Source organism: Dendropsophus ebraccatus, chromosome 13 (assembly GCF_027789765.1).
Source record: "Dendropsophus ebraccatus isolate aDenEbr1 chromosome 13, aDenEbr1.pat, whole genome shotgun sequence".
NCBI lineage: Eukaryota > Metazoa > Chordata > Amphibia > Anura > Hylidae > Dendropsophus > Dendropsophus ebraccatus.
This window is the reverse complement of record NC_091466.1, coordinates 48228970-48243188: the sequence shown is the minus strand read 5'-3', so window position 1 is coordinate 48243188 and position 14219 is coordinate 48228970. Positions and strand designations below refer to the sequence as shown.

General features: G+C 37.5%; 2 protein-coding genes across 5 annotated transcripts in view; both read left to right on the top strand.

The window, feature by feature from the left end:
• MNAT1 (MNAT1 component of CDK activating kinase) overlaps positions 1-14219 on the top strand; it is a 454734-nt gene that overhangs the window by 16030 nt on the left and 424485 nt on the right. For all 4 annotated transcript variants that reach the window (XM_069950810.1, XM_069950812.1, XM_069950808.1 and 1 more), the window contains exon 2: positions 3085-3127. The gene's annotated coding sequence lies outside the window, so the exon portion shown is untranslated. The remainder of the gene's footprint in view (positions 1-3084; positions 3128-14219) is intronic.
• Positions 6983-10743, top strand: SIX6 (SIX homeobox 6). The gene is made up of 2 exons (XM_069950813.1): positions 6983-7733; positions 10111-10743. Exons 1-2 carry the CDS (start codon positions 7162-7164, stop codon positions 10271-10273), a joined length of 735 nt encoding a protein of 244 aa, XP_069806914.1. The 5' UTR covers positions 6983-7161; the 3' UTR covers positions 10274-10743.

Below are 14219 nucleotides of genomic sequence, written 5' to 3'. Positions count from 1 at the left end.
CTGCTTATTTTTAAGACTGATTCACGCAGCAAATACGTCAAGTGGGTTTGTACCCTTAGGCCACGTTCACACAACGTTTCACACCGGCTGTTCTGTGGCCGGTCGCACGGAGCCTCTCTGTGCGAAAATTTTGAAACCTACGCCAGCTGCCACACACCCCTCTCTGCCCCACTGGCGAAGGTGGTGCAGATGGGGCAGATGCGAATAAAATATTCGCGAAAGTACCCTATGGGAATATTGTTACGCCAATCTGCCCCATCTACGCAAAAAAAAAGGCATTTTCGCCTTTTGATACATATCCCCCTATGTGTATACACTCCAGCCCTGATGCCATAGACTGCAGCACAATGTAAATTTTCTAATAATCACGGCGGTTGTTGCAAATCGGTAACAACGGTTGTGATTGATAGATAATTTACGTTGTGTGAAGGTAGGCTTAATTTGTTTACTTTGTTGTTCTGTCATATAAGGTTTTCCTTATACATGTACCCCCCAAATTGAGAAGTGGAATGTACAGATTTGATGGCACCCATTAGTGGGTCAGTCACAAGAATTTGTACAAAAAAATCTGTGTAGCCTTGATCTGATGCTGAAAGAACGAGCATCTGTTAGGCTGGAATTCTACTAGGCTAGGTGTTTGGATTGTGTTCCCAACCCCATGGAAACCACAACCCAAGTTCTCCCCCTAAAGCGACATGATGTTCCCCATAATCCCAGCAACATTTTACGCTATTGGGGGAGAATGACAAATTTGTTGACTGTTTCAACCAAAGAAAATATTCAAAAATACAAGTTCAGTTTAGTTATAGATACAGCCTGTAACTTAGGATCAGTATGAGGTACTCCATGTCTTATATGGATATTAGTTGTTTATGAACCGTAGAGTGGTTATTAAACACCATAGGGGAAATCAATATAAAGCATTACAACCTGTGACGCTATTATTTATTTGTGTCTTTAAACGCACCATACAATCCTAAGATAATATGAATACCTCAATATTTAATGCAGCCATTGTGAGCATCCTTGAGAGAATGGCAATATCATTATTAGCATTTTTCTACTATAAAAAAAATCTGAAAACTGTTTTACATTAGTGATCAAATGACACCATAGGGCGAATCCGTTTCCTAGTAAACAGACACTATTTCATTGATTCTATCTAGTAGGATAGCAGTCGTCTATTTATAGTATATAAAGACTGCTGTCTGAATCATATGTATTACAGTAAATAAACACTGCTGCATTCATTCTATGTATTATATAGTTGCATAGCAATAGCCTGTTATAATGTATATAGTCTGAATCATACATATTCAAACACATACATACTGCTGCATTTATCCTATATATTCTATAGTGGCATAGCAATAGTGTCTTAATAATTTACATACTGTATACTGTCTTACTTTACTATACACATAACTGCCCTGATGCAATATAATAGGAAGTACCAGAGCTGCATTTAGAATTCTGTTGGCTTCAGAACTGAACTCCCCCAGCATGCATTGCTTTTTTAGGGTACATTCACACTTAATCTGTTGTGCATTGTACACTGAAAATTTGATGGTACAGATTCCATGATGTGGATTTGATAGACCTATTTATTATTTGGTTAAATAGCCACCATCTAGTTTGCAGCAGATAAAGTACATGTGAACTTGCCCTTAATTCACAGAACTGGCTCAGATTATTTGCATTTTTTAGCCAGAAAAAAATATTATTTACAGACATTGGTGTCTATTATTTGTGTAATATGTTCAGTCCTTCATAGTGGCAACCTTCTTTTTTTGTCTCCAGTTGTATAAAAGTTGCCTTTGTGTAGAAAAGTTAGGAAATTTCAGGATTTCCCCATCTTCAATTTATATAACCTAGGAAGAATTTTCCCACTCTATTGTTATATTTATAAAACAACTAACTTTATAATTTTATGTACCATTGAACATATTCAGTTATGTATATTTGCACTTGGCCACAGGTTCTCAGGCTGTGATACTAGAAGCCACAATGTATTTCAATATAATGCATGTATATGAATATTTACATAACCTTATCATATGCCTTCAATAAGTATTTGGCCATTTTGGGTACTAGTTACATGTATAGTCATTTGTTTCCATTAGCTGCCACAATATATTTTGTCATTTTGTGCTTATTATCACTGACCACTTATTACTGCATATAAAAAAAAAGACAAAAATCAAATATACAGGTAAAGCAGGTTTCATTACCAAGGGTTTCCAGTTTATAATGTTGACCAAATTGGTTATCGGTGGAATATTTATCTATTTACAAAAAAAAAATCTAATAGCATAGCCCCAACCACAGAATAATGATGTGTACATAGATCCAGGTGCTGAGGTGTTCATTGTAAAGTTAACCTAAAATATTGGGATGTAATAGGAAATACTCTGCATACCTGGGGATTGTAAACCAAATAGTTTAGGAGCCAAGCCTAACCTAGGTGCTTAGTTTGGAGTCTGAGGTTAAAGGCACTGTCTTCAAAATACTATAATTAATCAAGAAATATAGAAGCTGGACAAGTGAACAAGTGTTCCATCCTACAGTATATTTAGCATCCACACTTACTTCTAGGCACAGCTGTTTAGCAAATCCAGACAACCTGTGGCCAGGGGATGGAACTGCAGCCTAGCACACTGCACCCCGACTACTACCACCTCGGCTCCTCAGGAGACAATGCTATGAACACCAATCTGCGAAAAAGCAGGTGATTTCCAAACACTATCGCAGCTATTACTACCACACTTGAGTTTAACTATATATATATCTCCCATAAATATATAATGTAAAACTCATCTGCTGTGTATAGAAAGCATAGAAAGCATATGCTATGCAGAGTACCCTAATGCCTACATTATGGCATTTGCTTTTGTAAAAAAAAAAAAAAAAATATTCTCTCTCTCTCTCTCTCTCTCTCTCTCTCTCTCTCTCTATATATATATATATATATATATATATGTTTGCATAATAGTGATGTATTCTGCCATAATAATAATAATAGTTGCAGATAATCTCCCCATGCGATGATTTCCCGGTTCCCCTGACCCCTGTCCTGTTTTGCAGGGACTGCTGCTGCTGCTGAGACTTGTGCAGGGTTCATGGAACAGTAAGTACAGTAACAATCTCCTCTCCTTCCTGCAGCCAATGTGTTCTCTATCCCTTTAGAAAATCAATCACTATTATTATGTATCAGATCCCTACAGCAATCAATGGGCAGATATGTGCTGTATGTAATCAGGTCATTGCATACCTTAGGGACATATAACAACAAGTATGGACCTTCTGTTCAGCATGGAGATTCCTTTTATAGGGACCACAATGGCCACTTTCAGCAGAAAGCAAACTAGCGAAAAACAGGGGTTTAAGAAAAAAAAAATATATATACAGCATGAGGTAGCTGTCACGTCCGTATATATATACTGATTATTAATTGCACTTGAACAATTACCATAATATTTCTAGCAAACATAAATGAGCACATGGGTGCAAATGTGTATACTGTATGCTACATATGTCATTATGCCATATATATATATTAAGTACCCGATTTTCTTTTAATAATTTTACAGGAGGCTATGTTCGCCCATAGTATTTCCATCAGTCTTTTGGTCAGTCTTATCTCAACCAAATCCAGCAGTGGGTTGAAAACACAGAAGCTGTGCACATCTTTCCATTATAATTTTGCCTTGTCAGTTCCTTTCCTGATTTTGGTTGAAAAAAATAATAATACTGATCAAAAGACTGACGGAAATACTATGTGTGAACTATGTGCAAACCGCTCATCCCCAAGCCATGTCCCTCCAGCTGTTGCAGCACCACAGTTCCCAGCATGCTGGGGATTATAGTTTTGCAACAGCTGGAAAGCCATGGGGTTTTAGATAGTTGTTTGAAAGCTTCTGAACCATTTCTGTCTTTAAACAAAATAAATAAATAAAGGGGGGATCCATGACTCAATATCTGCTAATAAATCCGTCTGGGATCTTGTGGTTTTTGCTGTCTGATTCTATGAAAATGAGCAGTAGTGAAAGCGTTCTCATCCCGCTAGCTGCGAGCCTCCCATAAATGATGTAAATGGCTCCGAGGGTTTTTTTTCAAGTGAACTGCGTGGATCTGTGAAAATAATATCAGGGTTTTCCGTCAGAATGAGCTTAGCACTGTACTGAGGCGTATCCTAATCCGACCCGACACCTCCAACCATCTGCGGTATCTATCTGCCTTCTTATTTACCAAATCTTCACGAGCAAAAGACAAATTGTTCTTGATACTAAATAAAAGACGCTTGCATACCTCGCTGCTAATGCTGCTTCCATCCACAGAGGAAGAGAGAGAGTGGGGGTGGGTTATTCCCTCCATAGCTTCTGTATCAGCAATTGTTCTAGCTTTACAGGGAAAAAAAGCCCAGATCTGGGAGGCAGAATGAAGAATATTTCTGACACAATGCATTGGGAATAGCAAGAACCATCATGCATGTAGAATACAGCAGCAAAATAATAATAATAATAATAATAATAATAATAATAATAATAATAATAATAATAATAATAGGCTGAGATCCCTCCCTTCCCTCTTCTATGTGGAAATGTGGCAATGGAGAGAGATGCTACTATATTTGTTACAGCTCTTGTCTTGGCATAATCTTAGCAATTGCACCGAGAAGGACATTGGTGTTGGCACAGACCTCTCTATGGGGAATAGAAGAATCAGCCCACAGTCAGAGAACAGGCTATGTACTGAATATACTGAATATATACTGAATGTTGCAGTCACCTTTCTATATAACAGACTATATATTGCAGTTACCCTTCTATATAACAGACTATATATTGCAGTTACCCTTCTATATAATAGACTATATACTGAATATTGCAGTCACCTTTCTATATAACAGACTATATATTGCAGTTACCCTTCTATATAATAGACTATATACTGAATATTGCAGTCACCTTTCTATATAACAGACTATATATTGCAGTTACCCTTCTATATAATAGGCTATATACTGAATATTGCTGTAACCCTTCTATATAATAGGCTATATACTGAATATTGCTGTTACCCTTCTATATAATAGGCTATATGCTGAATATTGCAGTTACCCTTCTATATAACAGACTATATACTGAATATTGCGGTTACCCTTCTATATAACAGACTATATACTGAATATTGCTGTTACCCTTCTATATAACAGACTATATACTGAATATTGCGGTTATCCTTCTATATAACAGACTATATGCTGAATATTGCAGTTACCCTTCTATATAACAGACTATATACTGAATATTGCTGTTACCCTTCTATATAACAGACTATATGCTGAATATTGCAGTTACCCTTCTATATAATAGGCTATATACTGAATATTGCTGTTACCCTTCTATATAACAGACTATATACTGAATATTGCGGTTATCCTTCTATATAATAGGCTATATACTGAATATTGCTGTTACCCTTCTATATAACAGACTATATACTGAATATTGCGGTTATCCTTCTATATAATAGGCTATATACTGAATATTGCGGTTATCCTTCAATATAACAGATTATATACTGAATATTGCGGTTATCCTTCTATATAACAGACTATATACTGAATATTGCGGTTATCCTTCTATAACAGACTATATACTGAATATTGCTGTTACCCTTTTATATAATATGCTATATACTGAATATTGCTGTTACCCTTCTATATAACAGACTATATACTGAATATTGCTGTTACCCTTCTATATAATAGGCTATATACTGAATATTGCTGTTACCCTTCTATATAACAGACTATATACTGAATATTGCGGTTATCCTTCTATAACAGACTATATACTGAATATTGCTGTTACCCTTTTATATAATAGGCTATATACTGAATATTGCGGTTATCCTTCTATATAACAGACTATATACTGAATATTGCTGTTACCCTTCTATATAATAGGCTATATACTGAATATTGCTGTTACCCTTCTATATAACAGACTATATACTGAATATTGCAGTTATCCTTCTATATAATAGGCTATATACTGAATATTGCTGTTACCCTTCTATATAACAGACTATATACTGAATATTGCTGTTACCCTTCTATATAACAGACTATATACTGAATATTGCTGTTACCCTTCTATATAACAGACTATATACTGAATATTGCTGTTACCCTTCTATATAACAGACTATATACTGAATATTGCTGTTACCCTTCTATATAATAGGCTATATACTGAATATTGCACCAATTCTTCCCATTGTCCCTGTATATAGACAGCAATGGCCACTACTCTCCCTTCTTCGGGTGATGATCTGCCTGCTGTCTGCCTGCTCCCTCCTGTGTGAGTCTATGATGACCTACAAATGACTTCTCACCCTCCGCAGCTCTTCTCGGGTTTTGCTGTGCGCCATTCAGCCGAGAAGTCGCATTTTTAACATAGGACTGACACTATTTTACATGGCTCCAGCATAGAGGCGATGTGTTAGTAAGAGGAGGGGGGCTCAGGCTATGGACTATTCTGGATTAACCCTTGTCATTGCAGGAGAGCAGTGCAGTGTGGAATAGCATGTGAAGGTGCAGTATCCGTAGAGCAGATCGCAGTGACAGCGCGCAGCCTCCTCTGTCTGTACACTACATGGGGATTTATTACTGGGGAGTCTCATCCGTCCAGTCACCTCTCCCATAGGATGCCAGTGTCTTGTCTCTGATGGGAAATGCTCTAGGTGTTCTGTGCAGTGTGGGGGGTGACACAGACGATGCGGCCAGCAGGGCTGTGCTGGGGATGAGGTGCAGTCGCTGGGCACTGGGAGGTGCTGAAACATCTCCCTCTTCCTCGCCTTTGATTGGCAAACGCTGACACTGATTGACAAGGTGCCATGGCAACCCAGCAGCCAATCTGCCAAGTCCAATAGAAAATGGTTTGTTGGCTCAGGGCAGCTTCTTCCCTGTAACAGCAGATCGGCTGTGATACCTTAGCTTGGCTCTTGGAGTTAGCAAGTGCATCCAAGAGATCATCGTCTCCAAGGAGGCTGCGCCTACTACTACCGCCTCGTGTGTCTTGTGTCCTCCTGGCTGTGCTGCTGGATTCTGCGACAAAAAAAAAATCCTCTTCATAATACTAATAAGCAGCTTCAATGTTTCAGCTGCCTATTTTGAACTTCAGCCCCCAGCAGGTGGCTGGGGTGTGTGAGACCCTGGAGGAGAGCGGGGACATCGAGCGATTGGGTCGCTTTCTGTGGTCTTTGCCGGTGGCTCCTGCAGCCTGTGAGGCCCTCAATAAGAATGAGTCTGTGCTACGGGCCAGGGCCATCGTGGCTTTCCACACGGGCAACTTCAGAGAACTCTACCACATCTTGGAGAACCACAAATTCACCAAGGATTCCCACACTAAACTGCAGGCTCTGTGGCTGGAAGCCCACTACCAGGAGGCCGAGAAGCTGAGGGGGAGACCCCTGGGGCCAGTAGACAAGTACAGAGTCAGGAAGAAGTTCCCCCTGCCCAGAACCATTTGGGATGGAGAACAGAAGACGCACTGCTTTAAGGAACGAACACGGCACTTGCTTAGGGAATGGTATCTACAAGACCCTTACCCAAATCCCAGCAAAAAGAGGGAACTGGCCCAGGCTACCGGACTTACCCCAACACAAGTAGGGAATTGGTTCAAAAACCGCAGACAAAGAGACCGGGCGGCAGCGGCCAAGAACAGGTAACAAGCACACCTGGATATTCTCTATATACTGTCCTATGCAGTTATTGCAACAATTACATTGCATTATTAGTATAAAATCATTTATCTTCCAATATACATCACACATAACCCCCCTCCTGCTTATTATTAATGCACGGGTATCAAACTGGGAATATACATATATATATATATATATATATATATATATATATATATATATATATATATATATATAGTGTGAATACAAAGTATATTCACTTTTATTACTTGATGGGCTTCGGCAATATATATAGAGAGTATTTTCATTTTGTTAATAGATATTTTCATAAATTAAAGAGCTTTGTGTAGTTAGTTTTAGCATTTGAATAGATAAATATATAGTAACGGGATAGATGAGAGAAGATAGATAGATAGATAGATAGATAGATAGATAGATAGATAGATAGATAAATAGGTGATAGATAGGAGATAGATAGATAGATAGATAGGAGATAGATAGATAGATAGATAGATAGGAGATAGATAAAGAGATAGATAGATAGATAGATAGGAGATAGATAGATAGATAGATAGATAGATAGGAGATAGATAGATAGATAGATAGATAGATAGATAGATAGATGATAGATAGATAGATAGATAGATAGATAGGAGATAGATAGATAGATAGATAGATAGATAGATGATAGATATGAGATAGATAGATAGATAGGAGATAGATAGATAGATAGATAGATAGATAGATAGATAGGAGATAGATAGATAGATAGATGATAGATAGGAGATAGATAGATAGATAGATAGATAGATAGATGATAGATATGAGATATATAGATAGATAGATGGGAGATAGATAGATGATAGATATGAGATAGATAGATAGATAGATAGATAGATAGATAGATGGGAGATAGATAGATGATAGATATGAGATAGATAGATAGATAGATAGATAGATAGATAGATAGATAGATAGATGGGAGATAGATAGATGATAGATATGAGATAGATAGATAGATAGATATTACATGGATAGATAGATGATAGAAAGTAATGAGATACAAAGATAGATGAGATAAATAGGTAGATCGATAGATATTAGAAAGTAATGGGGTATAACATAACAACAAATAAATACATAAATAAATAGAGAGATACAGAGATAGAAGATGGATATAGAGATAGATAGATAGATAGATAGATAGATAGATAGAAGATATATATAGAGATAGAGAGATAGATACATAGATAGATAGAAGATAGATAATAGACACATAGATAATAGATAGATAGATAGATAGATAGATAGATAGATAGATAGGAGATATATATATAGATAGATAGATAGATAGATAGATAGATAGATAGATAGATAGAAGAGATAGATAGATAGATAGATAGATAGATAGGAGATAGATAGATAGATAGATAGATAAATAGATAGATGATAGACAGATAGATAGATCGATAGATCGATAGATAGATAGATAGATAGATAGATAGAAGATAGATAGATAGATAGATAGATAGATAGAAGATAGATAAATAGATAGATAGATAGATAGATAGATAGAACACAGAAAGGTAAACATACATCTAACATGCATCACTTGTATTTATTGACATTTGGGGAATTCGCTATAAATATACCCTGTAGGCTGTGTCCAATGTATGTGCAGGACGCTGGTTTCTTGTTTAAAAGCCTTGAGACGAGTAAAAGAAGTAGCCATACATTTCTATATCTATAGTGTATACAGAAGTCCTTGATGTTTGCTCTATATAGGGTGCTGGTGAGTGACACTGCCCCGGCTGCTGCAGCACTCTCTCTGGGGCAGTGTACATGATACTTCCGGCTCTGTGTACAGTATAGATAGATAGATAGATAGATAGATAGATAGATAGGAGATAGATAGATAGATAGATAGATAGGAGATAGATAGATAGATAGATAGATAGGAGATAGATAGATAGATAGATAGGAGATAGAAGGATAGATAGATAGATAGATAGATAGATAGATAGATAGATAGATAGGAGATAGAAGGATAGATATATAGATAGATAGGTAAGTAGATAGATAGATAGATAGATAGATAGGTAAGTAGATAGATAGATAGATAGATAGACACACACAATGCCATATTCTGCGCCTTTGGTTCTTAGGATCGGAAACAAATAAAACGTTCTAGGAAATTGTGGCGATCCCCAGTTACGGTAGCACTGATATAATGTTTGCACCCCTAAACACAGGGGAGAATTCCTTTATGGAATGAAGAGTGAGGTGGGGGTGCCATTGGTCAGCTGCTGTGGTAGGGGGCACCAGGCAAGTGATGTACTATAAGACGATGTTCTCTGTGGCTTATGGTGACTGTCCTCTCCTGTTGTGTTTTGTCAGGCTGCAGCAGCAGGTCTTGTCCCAGGGATCTGGACGCTCATTGGGCCCAGACGAGAGAGGGGAACAGTTGGGCTCTGCCTCCAGTCCTGCAGCTAGCCTGTCCAGCAAAGCGGCCACCTCTGCCATTTCCATCACATCCAGCGACAGTGAATGTGACATCTGACCTATGGGGCATACTTAACGCAGCAAAAACCAGGAGATCAAACTCAGAACAGTGCCTGACTAAGCAGAACAGCCGTGGCCACAGGGACAAGACACTGGGGCTGTCACACCACCAGGGAGTGCTGATCTTAGTGTCACCCTCCTCCTTACATTATTGATGTGTAGAAGAGGACTGGAAGGCTTTATCACCTTTCCTTTAAGGACCTTGATGATGCCTCTAATGCCAAGTTGCCAAGTGTGAGCGCCTGCCCTATATCCATCCTGTGGGTATTTCATGTTGGAAAAAAAGACGCTGTTATATTATTATTATTTTTATTTTTATTTTGCTTTGTTTTTATATATTATATGATGACTTATTTAAAGGATTGCCAATGTTAGACTCCTTTGCTTGTCTGTATGTGCGCAGGTGACTTGTAGACGCATGTGCACCACATCTATGGATCCATTGAAGAAGCTCAAATAAAATATGTGCTGAGAATTCTTTCCTACTTCTAGAGCATTATTTCTTCAACTCTACCAACCTCTTCACTATGGGCTTGTATCCCATTGTCCACCTACTAGTAGAATCAGAATGTGGCTTTAATATAGAGATGTATTCTGGCTATAAGAATAGAAAAAAAATATCCATAAATCTTTTTTTCTTTGCACTACTATATGTATTTTTTTTCTATAAAATTTTCTTTCACTTTTATTCTATTCATAGAAATCATAGCTATTGCCCTGAAATGGAATAGATCACTGCTAGAAGGAAAGGAAAATCTACTTTATTTCAGATAAAATCCACCAATGCTAACTACATATTACAATGTAATTTCCAGCTTGCTGTTACCAGATAGTAAATATGATCCTGATTAGTGATGGTAATAATAATAATAATAATAATTATTATTATTATTATTATTATTATTATTATTATTATTATGTGGATTTTTCTTCTACTACACCTTGATGTGGAATGTAGATTTACTGCAGGGTGTAATAACAGCAATACAAATGCTAATAATAATGCATGCTTACAGGAGTTTTACATACACAGTATGTAATAAACTTGAAGATTATTATTATCATCATCATCATCATCAACATCATTATCATCATCATCATCATCATCATCATCATCATCATCATCACTATATTATTTTATCCAAACCAATCCCATCTATGTAGATTCTGCTTTCCAGCCTGGTATAAATCAAACATCCAATGATTTTAGCTCTAATAATAATAGTAATTATATGAGCTTTGTATATGAATAATCCTGTTTTTTTTTTTATTATCAGTATATAATGCTGCCCTCACATTCATAAAATAATTCAATATCATGCTGTTTGCGTTTTTTAATGCGTTTTTGCCAAAGACAGAAGTTGATCCAGGATAAAGAAGAAATATCCTTTATATTTCCCATTATTTTTTTAATCCATCTCTGGCTTTGTCCCAACCCCAATGATTTGTATAACACTATTGTCTATTATTTTAGGCTGCCAAGTACACCAGAAAGCCGCAGCACAAAAAAAAAAAAAAAAAAGAAAAAAACAACAACTACAAAACCAGCATGCACTCTTCTATCAGATGCGATTTTGGGTCCCTTTGTTTTATATGTATACGTGCAGGGTTGTAATGGGAGCGTCTCTAGTACATATATTGCGATATAGACGCAACAAACAGTATATAGGGCTGTTCATTATATAATGTTTCCTGATGGGGTTGTTACCATGCGCAATGCCATGCTGAATCCGTCTCGGGATGCAGGAATGCTTAGTCAGACGGAAAGACAAAGAGAAGATAGATCCGTCAGTGCGGGATTCCTGCTTTCTGCATCACCACATTCCTACAACTGTATATACAGGAGATCCTATAGACTCAGGTGGGGTCTCCTCAGCTCGATGCAGTCGGCCAATTACAAGATTAAAGGATTTAGGGTATCTGATCAGCAACAGAGCTCTGCGGTACCTGTGCGTTTAATTAACGCTGGAGATGCCAAAAAAAAAAAAACCCAAAAAAACCCGCGCCTATCGTGCCGTGTGATTGTATACACAAGCATCAACAACTCACATCTAGTTGTCGCATTATTTGTCGCATGTGTGTAAATAGAACCCCACACTAAAGCTGTCATTGTCTCATTGTGGTGGATAAGCAGGAATATGGCTGTTGACAGTAAACAGTTCTGCAAAAAGCCCAAAGGTGCTTACTGTGCCCATTGTGCTCCCATTGTGACTGTGGGTCTTTTAAACAAAAAAAGAAAAAAATATTGTGTCAAAAGTAATGTGAAGAAAAGTGGAGGGAGGGCGAGGTGCCCCCTCTATTCAGCCGGGAACATGGGGGAATATTTCCGTTTCTTTACAATGGCGGGGCAGATCTGGGCAGACATGAATGGGACGTCTTGTAAGCAGGTCTATGAGGCTGTCAAACTGCTCAGGGTAATAAGCGCTAATGATGGGGTTTGGAGTCCTCTTCTGAACAAAAGGGGGCTCAGAGGGTTTTGTGAGGCTGAATGGCTAATAAGTTTTCAGGGGAAAATGAGTTAGCTGTCAACAGATTGATTTAGCCAAAGCAAGAAAAAGAAAAGACAGTCTTACAGGTTGAGACCAGCCGGGTCCTATGGCAGCTGGGCACAGCAGAGCCCCCTTCTCTCATACAAGTGTCAGGGTAAAATTGTAAAGTGCATTCACTGTGCAATGGCTACAACAGTTGCTACTGTGCAAGGCTCCCTGTACACACAGCTAGGGCTGAATAATGCACACCAAGGCGATTAGAGGTTTGTGTTCCCATTTCTGCCAAACACTTCAACTGAGGACATCACTAATTACCTGTAAATGTAGGAGACTCTATAGGAGAGAGCTGGGGGAGGTTATAGCTCATCTGCTTACATTCATAAGGAAGGGCTGCTTTACTATTACTAGTTCTTATGCTGCTAGATTATTTGTTTTCCTCTATTCTCCACATCTCTCCCTCTCCATCAATCAATCAATCAATCAATCATCCACTTGTTATCTATCTATCTATCTATCTATCTATCTATCTATCTATCTATCTATCTATCTATCTCCCTACCTATCTACTCACCAACCCATCTACGCATCACAATATCCATTTTCTTTCTTTCTTTCTTTCTTTCTTTCTTTCTTTCTTTCTTTCTTTCTTTCTTTCTTTCTTTCTTTCTCTCACACCTGTCTGTGTTTTACCTGTCTGATTATTTCATATCTATCTATCTATCTATCTATCTATCTATCTTCTATCTATCTATCTATCTATCTATCTATCTATCTATCTATCTATCTCCTATCTATCTATCTATCTATCTTCTATCTATCTATCTATCTATCTATCTATCTATCTATCTATCTCCTATCTATCTATCTATCTATCTATCTATCTATCTATCTATCTATCTCCTATCCATCCATCCATCTCTCCCTTGTTACTGTGCTAGGGCTGAATAATGCACAGGCAGCCGATGAGAGGTTTGTGTTCCCCTTTCTGCCACACACTTCATCTAAGGACATCACTAATTACCTGTAAATGTAGGAGACTCTATAGGAGAGAGCTGGGGGAGGTTAATAGCTCATCTAGTAACATTTATAATAAAGTGCCCCTTTTACCAATACCTTCTGCTTTTTCTTTCAGATTAAAACATTCTTTTTCTAATTTATTTCTGCCAGTAAAATATTTGCATTGAGAAACAAATCATTTTTGGAGAATTTTGTCAATCAGCTGGCCATTTAGAGAGACATCTGTTAAGTCTTTATAAATCTGTAGATGATTTGGATCTTAAAAAAGAAGGGGGCTTTTAATTTTGTAGCATTGAGGCATCCAATTAAGTGCCTGGAAGGATCAGGCCTCTGTTAGCTTTTACCCAGTAGCCACTCACCATAAACACATTAGATACACTTTGTGGATTCTGCTGTGTTAATGGATTAGACATCACCTGTTTGTAATCTTTCAAAGAA